The 18,563-nt window shown below is 43.4% G+C and overlaps 1 protein-coding gene across 1 annotated transcript in view; it reads left to right on the plus strand.

The window, feature by feature from the left end:
- Window positions 1-18,563, plus strand: part of RALBP1 (ralA binding protein 1) — a 250,917-nt gene that overhangs the window by 177,297 nt on the left and 55,057 nt on the right. Inside the window, exon 7 of the mRNA XM_085607330.1 lies at window positions 12,636-12,746. Coding sequence (XP_085463456.1) covers window positions 12,636-12,746 — 111 coding nt within the window. The remainder of the gene's footprint in view (window positions 1-12,635; window positions 12,747-18,563) is intronic.

Below are 18,563 nucleotides of genomic sequence, written 5' to 3' on the forward strand. Positions count from 1 at the left end.
TTGCAACGTCAGGCGTTTCAGACCCTTCCGGAAAACCCACTTTTTACAGATTATTGGGGCGGGAGCTGTTCTGTGCATCTTCAGCCCTCTCCTCTAGGGCCGCGGCAGAGGAAAGCAGACCAGGAACCTGCTGCTTCAGGACAGTCACATCCTCCTCCTCCAAGTACACCTGACGTTTGGCTTCAGTGACTCGGGTGGCAACGTTTCTAAGTTCTTGGTGGAGGAGCGCAGCATCCATCTGAACTTCACCCACTCTGTTTTTCAGGATGGATTTCAAGTCCTGTATGGCCTTGAGAATGGTAGCTAGGTCAGACTAGGCCTGTTCCACGTGGGTCGCCACTCCAGGGGGAGCAAGACGAGTTCCTAGGCCCAGCCAGCACCGTGGTAAATCAGTCATTCTTTGTCTGGGTCTTTGTGGCTTTTGGGGCCTTATCTTTTTCCATCGTAGCTGACTCAGGGCCGGGATCGGTAGCTGACTCAGGGCCGGGGTCGGGAGCTGAAGTTGTAAGTGGAACCCCACTCTGGCCCTCAAGCAGCACGAGCAGCCAGAATAACCCCAGGGCCACGACCAGTACCAGTGTTGGAGTAAGCTGATAGCTCCTAGGCATGATCAATGAGGACATCAAGAGGAGTGGGGGGAGGACCGCCCACAAGTCACGAGCAGAGAGGCGCTGTCACAACTTTGGCCTCCACAGACCCCCCGTTACTGGTGCAGAGGTATGTGATCCAGGCAGCTGTAGTCTTCCTTTTTCTGATCTTCGGGCTGCTGCAGGGTGAGAAGAGTTGTCTGTGAAGGGGCACTGAGGAGGGAAAGGGGTGGCAGGGCCCAGTCGGAAAGGGCAGTTGCCTCCACAGCCTCTGTACAGCAAAGCATCCCTCCAGGGCAGTGGCAGAGGGGATCAATAGTGCCACATCTTCTGGGGAAGGCGGCCCGGTATGCAACTCTCGCCTCCTCTCAAATCAGGCACCTACACCCAGCACCCATGGTGATCTGTGGGGGCCCTCGGTGTCCACGCTCCCTCCCGTGGAGATGCCAGCCGTCTCCCCGAAGGGCGCATTGCCATGCACAAGCAGGGCAGTCCCCCAACAGGCCACGACACGATGGCTTAAAGCGCCATAGCTCTCCCCAGAGTTTCAGCCTAGATAAGGCAGTTGCAGTGCAGATCCTTTGAGGAGGTCGAGGAGGAAAGTGGGCCCAGAGACAGCAGCCCGAGCGGCCTGGAGTAAGTCGGATGGCGGCGAAGGTTGAAAGCAGTTTCACACTGCGACTGCCATCTTGGCCATGCCTCCTTGCACCCAACTGCTTTTATTACTCTGCAGCATTTGATTCTCAGAAATGATCTTGTCTCTTGTAGATATCAACCTACAGGGTTAAAGATAACCTTATGAAGAAACAAAATGTCAGCATGTTAGGACATTGCCCCCCATTACCATGGAAAATTGTAACTAGGCAATAAAACAGATATATCTTGACATTTTTCAACACATTCCATCTCATTGAGACCCAATCAGTAATGTTCCAGCTAAAAACTCCTAGAGGTACAATAGGAAAAAAAACCTTTTTAGGGGAAAACCCCCCACATTTTTTAATTATTCTAATTTCCATCGGGAGTCTCAAGGCTCAAGTCTCTGGTTGTTATATGTACTCTCCTGGTTGTCGTCAATGCGTTTCGACCTCGTATTGTTCTGTGAAAGTAGTTATAGTGGTCTTCATCGCTATAGAATATGATCACCAAACAAACATCTATTCTTTGTTGAAAAAGTACACGTGGTATTCCTTACAATTAACATAATTATTTTATATTTTGAAATTTATTTTTAAATAGTTCTTTATTATTGTTTTAGTACATAAGGCTTGGCCTGGTTGATCCTTAAAATATTTAATGTAAGGCCATTTGGCTTGTCTTTGAATTAAATAAAATCCTTTTAACTGGTTACTTTACTGTTGAGCTGAAATCGAGTCCTTTTTTTGATTCAGTTGTTTTTATTATTGTTTTTACTAGGGCACAAAAGGTTGGATAAAGGAACTAATTTACTATTTCACATTTTACATGCCATTAGCACACTAGGGTGAAGTATTGTTTTTATCATGCTGTAATGCTATTTGCAATTGTTGATACCCATGAGATTTTAGAAATGGATCTATGTCATTAGAATGTTTTGAAAAAATAAACATCCATTTCTTTCCGAAGAGAAGAACTGGTCACAGCAGGCTTTGAGTTTATACTAATATATTCTGTATTCGAGCAACCAGCTGTTCCAATATGCTGGAATTCAGGAAATTAATAATGACTCTATTCCAGACATCCTGACTACAAGCCTCTCAGAGAACCGAGTATTCTGTCCTAGTGAAAATTAAAATAAAGTCTGAAACATTTGCTCCTGTCTACAAGGCTGAACTCAGAACTCCAAAATGAATGGTTTGAGAAATTACATTCCCTGGTTAATTCCTAACCTGGTCACATGAGCAAATTCTATAGGTTTCATCTTAGAAGCAAGGCTCCAAATAACGTAAACACAATAGCCCAAAAACTCTGGATTTCAGTTAAAATTTCCAAGGAACAGCTGACCCATTTGTTTCCAGATCTGGCTTTAAACTTGCAGCACTATTATTGGTCATCTCATGCACGGACTATGGCAATGCCTTGCTAGTAGAAATTTGTTTTTAAAAAAAGAAGTTAAATTTACCTTTGTTTTCAAAAGTGTTAAAAATATAATAACATATTTTAAATTATATATACTTGTTTACCATTAAATAAAATGTAGCTCAATTTTTAAAAGTCAAAATTAGTCAATTTATTTGAACATTATTTCCTATCGAGTTGTTTTTAAAGTCTCCCCTTCCATTATTTTCTACATAAGGGTGTTGCAGTTCCAGTGATCAGCCATGTGTGGTGGTGGACTTACTCTAGTTCTGAGCTGGAGTACATTTGCTAATGTTCTGGTTCCTTTTTGGCTGCAGTAACTTTAGAAGTGCAGTTTGTGAATAGAACTGGGCTTACTCTTTTGTGGGTTGGTGGTTGTACCTCCCTAAACCCATCCTTACTTAACCCATCCTTACACCTCCATAAACCCATCCCATTTTGTAGTAAGTATTTCACCTTTTCCAAGCACTCTCCCATCCTTCTCACATATACTACTGAAACATAGGCATACTTGTGCTGAGATCTTCACATAGAAAAGATAGGAGCAGCAGAGGCATAGAACTCTGCCAATAGGTTAGTGAATATCGTTTTATTGTTCATGAGTAGTACTACAAAGTGCAGTTTGTGAATTGAACCCTATGTATCTCCAAGACCGTCCAAGTGTTCTTCTAACGCATATCTTTCTTTTTCCTTCCCATGTCTGTGTCTGCTCTCTCTTGCCTTATCCTTTCTCAACCATGACCGTACATTATAATTATTGCATTGCATATTTTTGATTTTTTTTTTATATAGCGCGAACTTTACCCGAATCCAATCAGGTTTCAGAGCGCTTTACATAGCACCAGTTACGTTACATGAGGACACAAATTCATTGTTTGTTAGGCACAGGGAGATTAAGTGATTTGCCCAGAATCACAGAAAGTTCAGTGTCATTACCGAGACTTGAACACAGGTCCGAGGTCGAGCTCCCTAGCCGTTAGGCCAATATGTTATCCATACTGCCCTGTTTACAGTTGCCTCACCTATATGATAGTCTAGAACACTGCATATTTGTTACATCCCTTCAGGTTACTCTTTCTGCCTAACTCTTCTATAGCCTGAACAAAAAGCAATATATAAAGATATAAATAAAGTCTAAAAATAGGTCGCTGAGAACATAAATATCGGTAATGAGGCTCCTGGTACAGTAAGACTACCTCACATGGTAGAATGACCCCCACAATAATTAGCACAGAAGCAAATGCATGAACAGACTGGAAATTAGTGTTTGATATTGTTGATGTATAAATAGTGTTGCTGAACAGCTATATGGAAATTCTGGGAAGAATTGTGATACAGGTTGGAGAAATAAATCCTTACCCATAAATATGCTTGTTGCAGCTTTGATATGTACGAAATCAGTAGAGAGAGGTTTTTTTTTAAATGTGTAAAAATCCATAAGTGTAATAGATAAAGAGTATGTAACCAGTTTGGTTGTATTATTCATATTCGATAATGTGAAAGAAAACCAATATGATATAAACATTTCTTCTCTTTGGTACAAGATTCCATGAGGGAGTTGTGACCCATATGTAATCAAGCAATTTTATGGGCATCTCTCCCTTCTGACAAATTGGCAGGAGGGACCATATCCTTCAATCTCACACTTTTCTAAATCACCATTCCCGACGGGACTGAGCAAAATTTCAGTGGAGATACTTGCTACTTTCGTTATTACTTATGCAAACCTATATGCATCTTGTATTATAGTCACCTCCGATCAGCTAGAAGGATATCTTGACAAGGTGGTTTAGGTATGGCTAGATCGGAGCCCTATGCTGTTCCTTGACTCACCCATCACCCTAGAAAAAATCTTAGCTGCCGTTGACGGTCTTGCTGGGTATAACGCCCCGGGCTCTAGCTGGTGAACATCAGAGTCCTACCTCCTACTTGTGTATGAAGAGGCGCTGAGGAAGGGTGCACTGCCACCAACACGGGGGTGCGACCATCACCATACCTCCTGAACCTGGTAGAGACCGCTCTAAATTTGCATAAATCCACCCTGTAGCTGTTGAACCTAGACAATAAAATACTGGCAAGGTAATTGCTACAAGGCTATCCCTAGTGATGGAGGGGATGGTATCCCCAGCAGAGTATGGATTCGTTCCTTTAAGATTCACTGCCATAAACCTACGGACGGTGTTTGCCCTCTTGCACCTGCTGACCCTGAGTCAAAAGTTGGGGCAGCCTTTCTAGATGCCAAAAAGGCTTTTGATTCCTTAGAATGGGCCTTCGTGATCACAGTGCTTAGACGCTTCAGTATTCTAATTAGGTTTTTAGCCTTGATCCCTTCCAACAGCCAAAGTGCGGGCCAATGGCTTGATTTCAGATTCCTTCCTAGTCCTCTTGGGTACAGGACAGGAGTGTCCTTTCAAGGTTGAGCCTAGGGAAACAGCCTCTTGGAATCACTCTGGACTTTTCACACGCTTGTGCGTGTGTTTTTTTGTTGTATTTTTTCTATTGGGCTTTACGTGCATCTTTCTAAAAAAGACAGCACGCAATTGGGCAAAGGCGGGTGCATGTCCCACCTTTCCCAGGAAATGTATCCGCCCACGGGATATGGCTTGCTGTTATGAGCAGGGACGCCATCTGTTCGGGGTCATGTCACCATCTGTTTTAAATTAGAGCGTTCGCTGTGCTTGTTCCTTCCGCTCTCACCTCAGCCTCTTCTCTGCTTTACTTTGCTTGTTTCCTGTAGGCGCTCCCCAACCCCTCACTGCTGATCACCCTCTACACTGGGGCCCTTTTCGGACTTTTTTCTTCTCTCGTTTTTAGGTCTCGCCTGACCCAGCGCATGCGCTGGTCTGGCGAGACTTATTGAGAGAGCTCCAAAAAGTGCTACCTGGCCAGCCTAGAGCTACAGTGCGCGGGCGTGCGCGCCGCGCTTTACCGCGATTACTTTCACTTTCGCGGCCGGACGGCCGCTTGGCATAGCCAATAGGTCTCGCTTTTGGGACCTTATAAGTATTTAGTTATGCAACTGTTGCATGGCTAAACACTTATAAGGTCCCAAAGGCGAGACCTATTGGCTATGCCAATGATTGTTGGCTTTGCTGCCTGTCACGCACACCCCCTTACTCTCCCACCCAGACCTCTTACACAAACTAACTGCCTACACCCCGTCTATCACTTTTTTTGTCCTTTCTCATCGTGATTACTTTCTTCTCCCCCCCCCCCCCACACACTTTTCATTTGGCATAACTCACCCCCCCCCCTCATCTCTTTGATATAGCTTTCAATAGTCACGATTTTTAGGTCTCGCCTACGCTGTGCGCATGCGCTGCATAGGAGGACCTTTAGCCGTTGCTCTGCTCTTTTTGGGAGCACACACATGCTTGTGGCGGCATCCACCTTGCGAGAGCGAGCAGGGGCTGCGCCACAAGCATGAGTATGTGCTTCAAAAAGAGCAGACTGCGTACGCACGCACGCACGCACTACTCCCGGGCTTGTTTGTGCCTGTAGCCCAGCAGATTGCCGTAACCTCCGCAGGCCTCCATTATGAATTTATTTGACATTTGTTCTGGCTTCTTTTCAGCCCATTACTCTCCAGACTCCAGCAGCGCATTGCCTTTTCATACGCCAGAACGTGAGATTTTTTAAACTTTATTTTTAACTTTTGCTTCAGACGTACATGCATTAGCCTATAATACAATCATTATTGTACACACTGGTTATTTCTCCTTATGGAATGGGCAATCTCAAAACATTTTAGGGGAGGCACATATTTTGTGCCGTTATGTGTGCACACTGCTTCAGACCTGCTGAAGAAATACTGCGCCGCTTTTCCCGTCGATGGTTCCTGTCCCCCTCAGGAGGGGTAGTAGAGGTGACTGCCTATCATTACAAGCTGCCCTGTTTTTACTAATGACGTTAATATCACAGTGTAAATGGGTGGCGCGGCCTATGCCCAAACGTAAAAATAAACAACTGTTGTGGCCAGCAGCCTGGAAGGCTTGTGGGGTGAACGTGCTTCCCCTGGGGAGCAGAAGTCATCCGGCAGACAACGTGACCCCTCTCCCCTGAATGAAAACATTTGTTAAGTACATTTGTTAAGCATCTCTGTGTGACATGTAGTACGTTAAACTAGATATGTGGATTTAAATAAATGAGTTTCTCTATAAAGTCATGCATTTCATGAAAGCGAAACCTGATCTATTTGAGGGAAGTTGGTTGCAAGGTCTAACTCTCGTGCAGGGTTAAGGGAGGTTCTGACCTCCCACAGAGATTTTGCTGAAACAACAAGTCAATCACGCCGAGAAAGAGCAAAGTGTTCTCTCGCCCCAGTAAAGGCAGATTTTATGTGGTATTCGGCATTTACGTAGCGCACCGCCACTAATAATACTACGTCATAGTGCGTTCTGTAGTCTGGAGGTGGCCTTCTAAATGCTTCACAGTGACCATTCCAGGCCACAGTCGGAATAGGTTTGTGGGGATGTGCTGTAGGGTGAAGGATGCCCTCTCTTACGAGCGTCAGAATTAATTGTTTTTTTAAGTGCTTGGGGATGTGCCAGAGATACAACTGCTAATCTGACACTGGCCTTTGACCGATTCTTTCAGCAAAAGGTGATGTCGTTTTCGAGCATCGGACATATGATCTCTGTGGTGCAGATCAGCTGCCAACCTCCCACCACCATTCTTTGCTTTATGTTTAGGTCTGGCGTTAGAGATATATATATATATATATATATATATATATATAGATAGATAGATAGATAGATAGATAGATAGTCTGGTGGCGCAGTGGACAAATGCATCCACTGTAGGGGCCTGTGTTCGACCTCATGGTCACAGGTTCTAATCCCGGCGGGTCCACTCAGCCTTTCATCCATCTGAGGTCGATAAAATGAGTACCATTGAGTTGGGTAACAATATACATCTGTTATTCAGCGCCTTGAGACTTTCGGGTGATACGTGTGCTGTACAAAAGTTATATATATATATATCTCTTTCAATCCGCCTTCGTCATCCCTTGGCCTGCTGTAGTGTCGCTCACATTTTCCTCCCGCCAACCACAGCGTGCAGCATGGGGTCCAGGATCCGCCCACTGAAGCCATTCGCTTACTTAGTGTGAATGACGGGATCCGTCCTTGCACAGTGTGCACATCCGTGCAATAGACAGTCCTCTTAAATGCCAGGAAATACTTGTGCAGTATGTGCTGTTACATTAAAAAAAGAAACACCCTTTTCACTTTTAAACAATGGTTGTTTTCAGAAAATGCTTGCTTTCGTACAAAAACCAGTCCCAAACAGAATAAGCATTGGCATGCTAAATGGCCAGCAACCTACTCCCGTTGTCTTTGCTAGTGCTTGTTGCAAATGTTTCTTAACAATTGCAAAATACTGGATTAACAACTGATCCAACATTATTATTACGAATATTTGGTAGGGCAAAATCAATAACCTCTGTTTTGCAGCGTGGAATGTAGCCATGTGTTTTTTCTCATCCAGATTTTAATTTTTGAAAGTCAGCTGTAGTGTTTATCCTTGTCCCCGTGACAAGTGGGTATTATCTTCATATTACTGAAAAGCCAACTCATGATAACTGGACATGTCCGCTAGGGTCACACACTGATGTTAAATGTGCACCGCTACTATGGTGACCCCTGCCGAGCTTGGGAATGTGCCCATTTTATCAACTATGTAGGGTGTCCAGATACACATGCATTTGCATAGCCAATAGGTCTTGCCTTTGGGACCTTATAAGTGTTTAGCTATGCAACAGTTGATGTTGTTGCACCAAGGATATTGTGCTGGATAACTAAACACTTATAAGGTCCGCAAGGTGAGACCTATTGGCTACGCCAATGCTTCTTTTTTTCCTCCTACCGCATTTCAAAGGTAGCGCCAAGGGGCCCTTTCGAGGCCAAAAAGCGCTCTATAAATGACTCACTTTTCTCTGGGGTTTGTTCAAATTCTGTAGGATTTCTATCACACCTCCTTCGTCCACGTCCCGTCTCCATGTCCCATCCCTCCTTCATTCATTTACACCTCACACCCTCTACTCCCCGACTCTTGTCTTCGCTCCCTCACATTTTCTGTCTCCCTCCTTCTCCCTTAATTTCTACACTTTCTTCTCTATTTATCAGCCAGCTTTTTTGTGTGTGGATTTTTTGTAGTTTTATTTAGCGCTAACTCGACCCGAAGGTATTGGAGTGCTTTACAACTCCCCCACTTCTTTCCTCTTTAATGATTTTTCGCCTTCCACTGCCTCCTCTATGACGTGTCTCCCTACTCCTCTACTACCACCCTCGCGCCTTCTCCTGACTAGACACCCTTACTGTCATTTCCTATGTTTCTCTCCCAGTCCTTTCATCTCCTGTACCCAGCTCTTCTCCTACCTTTTATCTCCCCCTTCTCGTGACCTCCACCAGGTCTGTTCCCTCTCCCCGCACTCCTCTTTCTTTTCAACTCTTTCCTACCTCACTTACCATCCCATCTTCTTCCCCCCTACACTAACCCGTCCTCTCGCTACCCATCGACACTCCCTCCTTCCCCTGCTTTCCCCTTTTCGGAGAGTTCCAGTGTTTTTATCTCCCCTTTCATCACCACTACCCTCAAGCCTCCTCTTCATCTCTTCCCTCTTCATCTCCTTCCCTCCATAAGCCTCACTGACCTGCTCTCTCCCTTGTCAGCATACTTCCCTCCTTTACTCCTCTCTGCTCGCTCTCCTCCACTCCTCCCATGTCCTGGCTGGACCTCCCTCTCCTCCTCCTCTCCGCCACTCTCACTACCAAACTCAGCTGCCCTCTGCCCTGTCTATCAACTGAACTTTCCACTCATTCACCTCGCCCTCTCCCTCAAGCTCCTTTTTTCCGACTAGCCCCCCTCTCTTGTACACCTATCTTCTCTCGTCCCTCGTTTGCTTTGCCCTCTCCCTTCCGCGATCATGCCACCTCTCCTGACCCTGTCCACCTTCCTCTCATCTTGACTCTCTCATTTACTGAATCCAACCCCTCTTCATCTTGTCTTCTCCGCCACAACCCTGCTTTCCACCCCTCCCCTCCGCTCACTCCCTCTCTACTTCCCCCTTTGCTTCTCTCTCCTTTTTATGTCTCCTCTTTTCTCTCAGTGTCTCTATTATTCAGCCGTCCATACCGCCTTCTTCCTGTACCCACTCCAGTGTTCATTTTCCTCTCTCGTTTCTAGCCCTGCCTTCCTCCCTCTTCCACCCGCCCTTCATTTTACCTCTCTCCACCATCTCTCCTTCCTCCACCGCTCTACTCCTTTTCTTCTTATGTCAGCCTTTTACTTTACTTCAGCAAATGGCATTGATCAGTGCCTCAAAATAAGCACTTGAAGCGCAGGTACAGGTTGCGGCGCTCGCTCAACATTCTCGAACTTTGTACAGATATTTTTTTTAATGCATTTTCGGGCCCGCACTTCCCACCTGACTTCAAAACAGCACACTGTATCTGGGGTTTCAGCACAACTGGCCATGATCGAAACGAGCTGCTTACTTCAAAAGATATTATGTATTCCTCATAGTTTTAACAACCAGCATTGTCATAGCCAATAGGTCTCGCTTTTGGGACCTTATAAGTGTTTAACCATGCAACAGTTAATGTTGTTGCACAACTTAATACTTATAAGGTCCCAAAAGCGAGACCTATTGGCTATGCCAATGCTTGTTCACCCTTACTGTTCATACTTGCCATGGATTCTTTGGGCAGGAAACTGCGTGCTTCTCATCTACAGAGGGATATGGCTTTCCGATTGGGCTGTATACTGCTATCTATGTACTCTAATGCTGTTCTTCTATTTGTCTGCCACCCCATGGATCATTTGTTCCCATTGATCCCAAAGATCATACGCTATGGTAAATACTCTGGGGTTCAAATCAGTTGGGACAAGATTGAGCTATTCCCACTGACGGACAACATTTAGGCTCCAGAGCTGGAGTTCCCTATCCAGTGGGTCACTGATTCTGTTAAGCATCTGGGACAATCCCTAGGGAGGAACCTGGGAGAAGATTGTTCGGCTAAACTACAACCCAGCTGTGGTCAAATTACAGCAAGTGCATACTTGGAAAAAACGGCCACTATCCCTAGCCTGGCAAGTGGCACTCATTAAAATGATTGTCCTCCGATTTCTATATTTGTTCCTAAGCATTCCCATCATTTTCAACAAAACCTTTATTTGCTCCTTGTGGACACTTCTTATTAGATTAATTTGGGAGGACAGGGTACGTTAGGAGACTCTAATCCTACAATAAGGAAGGGGAGGTTTTAAAGTCCAAGATTTGGAGACCTAATATGTAGCTGCCCAAGGACATTTTAGTCAATGCTGGTACCACCCTGATTGGAGACAACCATATATTATCCTGGAGAAAGAGCAAAATATGGGAACCTGCTTGGTGTTCTTGGCTTGTTCGTCACCACTGCTGCCACATCCTGGGCCTGGAGGAGGATGATATTTATGGCTGAGCTCTTTTTTTTGTACTCCCCAGCCATTCTACTTGCTTATAACCCCCTCCTCCCCTTGTCGAAATAGCTCAGCGTTCAATGTCCTCTCTTGAGCACAGACTTACAGAACTTTGCCACTTATATGCCAATGGGACGTTTTTGTCTCATGATCAGTTCCTATATAACATCGACTGGTCACCCCTCACCACCTACACATGCATGAGGCCTAGCCACGGCTCAGGAGAAAATGCCGGAGTTACCAAAAAAACACAGTATTAGCCCCATAGACAGATAATTAAGTCCCTTGATGCAACAAGTTGGGTTTCTTGCCTCAATGCAAGGATGATGGGATAATGTGAGTGAGAGTCACTTTTTCATAAACGAGCCTGGGAAAGGGATCTCGGAGGCGAAATGCCAGCAACTAAAGGGACATACTTCTTGCTACACAAACTGCTGATCAATATCAATTAATAATTGCCATAAACGTCTACGTTGTAAGTTCGTACGCCAAGCCTCTTATCACATCTGCTAAACAACACAGGATAGATCATTCTAGATCTCATAGCTGCCCGGGATTTTAGAGTGAACTGGGCAGATCTTTTCCATATTGCCTGGGTGTGCCCTTCTATCAATCAGTATTGGAACAAGATGTTCTGCATGCTCAATGAAATGACAGACAGCAGACTTGCAACATATCCAGAGTTAGCCCTCCTCGTTTATGTTAAAATCGTCTCTCCCCATTTCCGTAGGTATATTGCTGTGGCATTATTACTGGCCAAGCTAAATGTGGCCATGTGCTGGTACATATGAAGGACGAATGGCAAGACTTGTAATGATCGCTCTGAATTGTATGCATCCCTTCAACCTATCACATCCAGACCCAAAGATATATTAGGGGCCAAATCCAAACTTCTCTAGCACACGATGACTTGGACATCTCCACTGCTCTGACTGCATCACCCACAGTAGTCACACCAGACTGCTCAGAATAGCCGCCCATATTACTTCAAAAACTATATGGGAAGCCAGTTGGTTTCTTTTCCATATGACGAACCGGCTACATGCTAATTAACATCTTGGAGTTCAGCGACCCAGTTGTGCCTTCTAGAAACACTAGATACTATCTTGTGTGTGTTATTAATTGCTGCATAACTTGCATGTATTGCTGTAATTTTTGATTATCTGCTATATTGTGTAATGTCTTACTGAAATAAATACCATTCTTTATAAAAAAACAACACCTCACACTTTTCTATGGAATGGCCACAGGGCGAAACGTCCTCTTGATTGCAATGCAGCTTTGTTTATTAAGGGACTGCGAATGATGTGCAATATTGCCTATTCAGTATTGGTGCTATTGTTAGTTTTGTCAAGGCTACTACATTTGAAAAAACAAATTCTGCATTAAGGTAATTAGGTATGCATTCTTCATTGCATGTACATACATGCACCACTGATGAAATAATGAAACCTGTCATGCATGTGGGCTTGCTCCTATTACTCCTGTCAATGTAATTTAAGTATTTTAATATCTGTCTTTTCTCTGTAGGAATGTGAGTCAAAGATTGCTCAGGAGATTGCCAGCCTTTCAAAGGAGGATGTCTCCAAAGAAGAAATGAATGAAAATGAAGAGGAAGTTATTCATATTCTTCTCGCTCAGGTCTAGTACATTCTCTCCCTGCATTATTAATACTTCCTTTGTATATTTACAATTTCAGATGTTTAAAGATGGCAAACTCTGTACTGTTTTATAAGAACATTTGTCAGTTTCTGTCTGTCTTTCGTGTAAATGTTGTAGTCAAAAAGCCCATTATTTGAGATCTAAGGATCGAGAGGCATTGTTATTCTACCAAGGCGAGGAATGTACAGTGCATGTGCTAAAATATTTCTAGAGTGTTCTGGGATGATATGGTCCAGTTCAGAAATTAGTGTAGAAAGTATGGTTTCCCCTCTTATCATGGGAGGCCAGAAGTAATTTCAGAAGCCAGATGGCTGCTGAAATGTTAGTTTGGTAGCAACAATATCCAGCTGATATGCAGAGATTCTAGATTTTCCAGGTGCATTAGTTAGTACTCATCCAGTCCATTTTTTCTTGCTGCATTCCCTTACTTGCAGCCCTCAATGCATAATCGATTAAACAGGACTTCAAGAATGCAAAGAAGTTTTTTTTACTTGGATTAGCTACTCACGCCATGGGAAACTTGGGAGTTCTATGTATGCTATATCTCCAATAAGCGACATCAAGTCTGTTTATGCCAATATTTCAAGAAGGAAATTAATTCACCATTGATTGTGAGAGCAGTCTTATCCCTTACACATAAACTAAGCTCCAGGGTGGTTTCTAAAGATCATTTGGCCTATCAGAAATCTATTGTACTTAAATAAACTTAAAAACCTGGAGACTGAATCTCCAAAAATGTGGAAAATTACTGTCCTAGGTCTCTTCCCTTTTTTGGAGTGAATTTCCTAATGTTATGGAACTGGCAACAGTTTACAGCCATCCACCTGGAAAGGCGTTATTGGCTAACAGCTTCCCAGGAGTATTCTTGGAATGATTTGTGCTTTCCACTTGCGCATGTTCAATTAAACGTGTGTATGCACTCATGTGCAAATCTCGGACTGTCAGCAAATGCATGGTTTAACTTAATTTTTTGTTTTCTTCACAGTGTATTTTTTCTTGTGGAGAAACCCTTTCCCTTAGATCCTCCAAATGTAGGGTTCTTTTGTCCATGCCCATTCTAGAAACTGATGTGCTCTTGCTTGTCAGCTGAGAAAATCTCAAACAGTGTCCACGTGTCCACGGTGGGAATAGGCTTAATGTGAGTGTGCACACACTATCCACATTATCCTCAACCCTGGAAAGTCTACTGTTTGCTCATGGGAGCAGATTTACTCTCACATCATATTACGTCAAATATGTGTAATATTAGATGTGAGTAAATTGATTTTGATGTGTAATTTAAAGTTTTGTGTCTGTTAAACAGGAAATTACACTTGCAAATGAAGCCATTTTATGTGTTTTACATAAGATGTATATAAAATCTATTTAAAAATCCTGGAAATTAAAAAAAGTAAAATTCCATTAAAAGACAATTAAACTGCAGTTGGAGCTATGAAATAAAAAAAAGCAAGCCCTGAACTGTCCACGTATAGTTGGTTAAAAATGATAGAATATACCCAGTCTTGAGCACTGTTTACAATGTCAGTATTCATACAGATATAACAGAAATGTGCAACCTCATAACATTAAGTAACAACACCTCTCCCAACAAATAAATTGTACCATTTACATAGTGTCATTGACCATAATGTCAAGGCTGAAGTAATATGTAATATCCCCAGTGAAGCCACTGATGTAATTTTTGATCTTATCTGTCACATCATGTGTGAGTTCTGATCACCCTATCGCTCTTTTTAAAAATTGGTACAATGATTGATTCAAACACAGAATCTGGGATTGAACACCCATGACAGAGTTTATTTACATCACTGTTAATAAGGGACTTTAAAGTTCAATATCGGATTAAAAAAGATCATGGTTCCCATTTCTCATCTTGGTGCTTTGTTTGATAGGCTTGCATAAATTCCTTTTGTCACTTCAAGACAAAAGATCAATGAATGACTATAAGTAATTTTTTGGCATATTGATCACATTTAGAGCTTTATAGAATGAAAAAGGTCCTAGCTATCGTAACGGATATTCAGTTCTATTAAGGACTCAGAGGCAAGGATTATGGTTACTTTTTTTGCTTTATTTTTACAGCAGCCATTTCACAATATCATTAAGAAACTATCTTTCCAATGAACCATAGGGAAACAGATCATTGTCCAATCAACACAAGTTAACTCCATTTATAGTCGTTTCACTGTTTTCACACCCTCTCTTTCTTCGTGCGAGCAAAGTCCAGTCTTCCGAAGTTATTCCTGCTGGCTTGATTTGTTCCCTGGAAAAATCATATATCTAGAAATGAAACTGATCTCCGAGAAATCCCATTACATGTATATACAAAAGTATTAACCAGTATTAGTCTAGAATATCAATGCCGTTCATAATGGCATATCCAAAACAACCGATCACAAAGTCCATCAAAACTGATACTTACTACCATACTTTGTTTGGGAAAAACTTTATTCCACCCCTCCCTCCCCCCTTCCCCCCCCCCCATATCGGGTAGGATCTGGAGTAACTCCTGGAAGGGATAATCCTAGCCTCCTGGTCCTCAGTAGAATTGAAACTTTCCATTACGATAGCTTGGAAACTTTTCATTCTATGTCGTGACCAGAGGTGAGGATTATGAATATTCAAAGCTTCCTGACGTGAAAGGCCATATCTACCACTGGTTTAAAATAAAACCTTTTGAAGGTAGAATCTAAGGACCAATCTGCCGAATTCAAAATGTCCTCCAATCTAGCCCCCAGGGGGAAGCCTTACAATGCCATGGCCCCTCGAGCGTAATGAGCAAATTTAGAAAGGTCAATTCCAACCTCCTGCGTCACCCATCAAACCCATCTAGTGATAGGGAGGAGACTACATGGAAGGGCTTTATCAAGGCAATGAGAAGTTGTCATTCACCATGAGGCTTGAACTCCTCTATTATGGCCTAGTATGCCTTAATACACCTCACAACACACAACTTTGGGTGATCATCAAATTCCTAGTAAGAGATTTGCCGTGAGTTACACTTCGTGCATCTAGACACACGAAAAGAAGCCCCTTCCAGGGTAAACAATCTACTTGTAATGTCCAGTGTTTTAACATCTGAAACTCTCCTACAGGAGATAAAGTACAGGAACATAGCCAATGTTCCCAAATGTTCCTTCCTGGAAAGTTATTTATTACTTTTCCAAGAGAGGAAACGTTTGAAAGCAACATTCAAATCCTAAAGAACTGAATACATTAGTTCTGGCTGAAGGGAGAGGCTTAGCCTCTCATCAGTTTACAGACTTAGGGATGTTCCCACAACGTGATGGCCTCAATAGGGAAATGCCCAACTGATCTAGCTGAACGAAAAATGTTCATAGATTTATAATCCACACCATTGGATGCCAGGGATGATAAGACATTCAGACAGGAAACGACTCCTGCTCCCATGGGATCCAGGTCCCTCTGGAGTCACCAACCCAGCTATTTCACCCATGCTGAGCAATATCTATTGGTGGTGTCATCTGTCCATGCCTTCGATAAGAGGCATTGAGCTCCCTGCAAAAAACCTGGGACTTTCCATTGTTCCCTGTAATCTGCCATCCATAAGAAACAAATGTCCCGCGGATACCAGAGGATACAGGAGAAGATCTGGGGCTGGAGGGAGGAGGATTGGAGAACCCCAAGAAAGTTCCAGACGAACTGGATACCAGACTTGCAATTTCCATGTTGGGGTTATTACCACAAGATATGCCACTTGGTGCCTCAACTGTGCTGGCTGGAGTGTGATCATCGAGAACAGGGGAAACACGTAGCCCCTCTCCTGCTTCCAGTCTTTGGAAAAAGCATCCATCACCTCTGCCATTGGATTGGGTCTCCAGCTGAAGAAACTTTACAACAGGCGATCCAGCCGAGAAGCAAACCGGTCTGCCGAAAAAGGACCCCATCTCTCGTTGATGACTTTTAAAATCAGAGTATGAAGTTTCCATAGGCTCGAGCCTTGGAGATACCTGGAAGTTCAGTTCGCCACTACATTTGCCTTGCCAGGGAGATGTTCAGCAACTGAGATGTTCCAGTCTAAGCAAAAGTGCCAACATTTCTTGACCAGTTCTGCCAAAGCCCTCAAGCGTGTCCCGACTAGGTGGTTGATATAACGGACAACAGAAATATTGTCCATCTTCAACAACATGCAGCATTGTCTTCTTCTTGGTCCATCAGGGTACTGCGGATGAACCCTCCAGGAGTTCGAGACAGTTGATGTATAACTTTTGTTCTTGAGAGGATCACCTTCCTTCTGTGGATAATTTGCTGCAGCGAGCACCCCAGCCCTCTTTGCTGGCATCTGTCTCGATAATGATGTCCAGGCATGAGCCGAAGATTGCTCTCCCGTTTCACGCCTCCATGTACATGAGCCACCATCTAATTTCTTCCTTGACGTCCTCGGTCAGCGGAACTGTCTCCAAACACGTCGCATCTCTTCTGAGATGTTGAGTCTTCATACATTGCAGGGCTCTGCAAAGTAGGGGGCCTGGAAAGATGGCTGGAATCAACGAGGAAAAGAGGCCCCTCAGACATGCAACTTGCCTCAAGGAGGTCTGTTCCTTCGCGAGTGTCTTGCAGACCTCTTGCCTGAATGGTGCCACTTTCTTTGTCATATAGGCTCAGAGTAGCCTGGGGAGAAGCAATAACAAAACCCAGAAAGGTAATCCTTAGAGAGGGCATCAACAACAACTTCGGTTTGATGACAAAACCCACACCTTCCAGCAGGTGCACTGCTGTTTGAAGACGAGTCCGGAGCTTCTCCTGGCACTGATCTATAATGAGGATATCGTCCATGTAGATTATTAGCCGAATCCCTTGGGACCATAGCTGTTCCATGGCTGGTTTCAAAGCCTTATGATGCACCGGGGCCCGGATGAGAGACAAAATAGAATTGCGCACAGTGAATGCAGCGTTTATTGTGGATCCTGTGGTCGTTATGCACCAGACAGTGCCCTCTAGTGTGTGGAGAACCTCCTCGCCCTCATATATGCCCGCAATTAAAATGTAATACCAGCGCCGTATGATGTTGAAACACGATCCTGCGGCACCCTTTGCTGTTAGTAAGTGGTAGAAAGAGGTTAAAAAATCCAACAATGCTCCCAATACATTATAATGTCAGATAAACATGCAGAAAGCTGGGGAGGCACTGAACTCTGGGTGCGAAGAAAGAGGGGGCATGAACACTGTGAAAGGACTATAAAGGGACTCTTGTGTTGATTCTGTTGTTTCTCTTTCACTAAGGCTCATAGGAAAGATAGTTTTTTGATGATGCTGTAAAATTAAAGCAAAGATAGTAAGCATAATCCTTGTCTTTGGTCCTGACAAAGAATTAAAAAGGGCTTCTTCCATGTTTTGCAGCGGTAATAGTATCCAACGTTATGTTTTCATAATGAAACTGGAGGACTTATTTACATCTCATACTGAGATGAACAATCTTAAATCAGTTCTTCCCCAGCTTTGTTTTTAGTAATCTTTCTTATCAAAATAGGCTCGGCCAAATGCTGGGAATTTATCCAAGAGCAAAATGTAAACCCAAGCGTTATTGCAGGCAAAAAAGGGACGACCCCCTATATCCATATGATCCAAGGTATTAATACATCCTGGCACCTTTTACATATTTGTGAATGATTATATAAATGTCTGTTCATACTTTGCTTTTCTGGTTCTCTTTTGTTCTGCATTCACTATGTGTGATTTACCTTTTATGTAATTGAATTATATTTGATATCCTTGCATCTATACGCATACCTGTGTGACACATTGAGGAACATTAATTTTTCTTCATGTACATAA

This window comes from Triturus cristatus, chromosome 5_2 (genome assembly GCF_964204655.1).
Source record: "Triturus cristatus chromosome 5_2, aTriCri1.1, whole genome shotgun sequence".
NCBI lineage: Eukaryota > Metazoa > Chordata > Amphibia > Caudata > Salamandridae > Triturus > Triturus cristatus.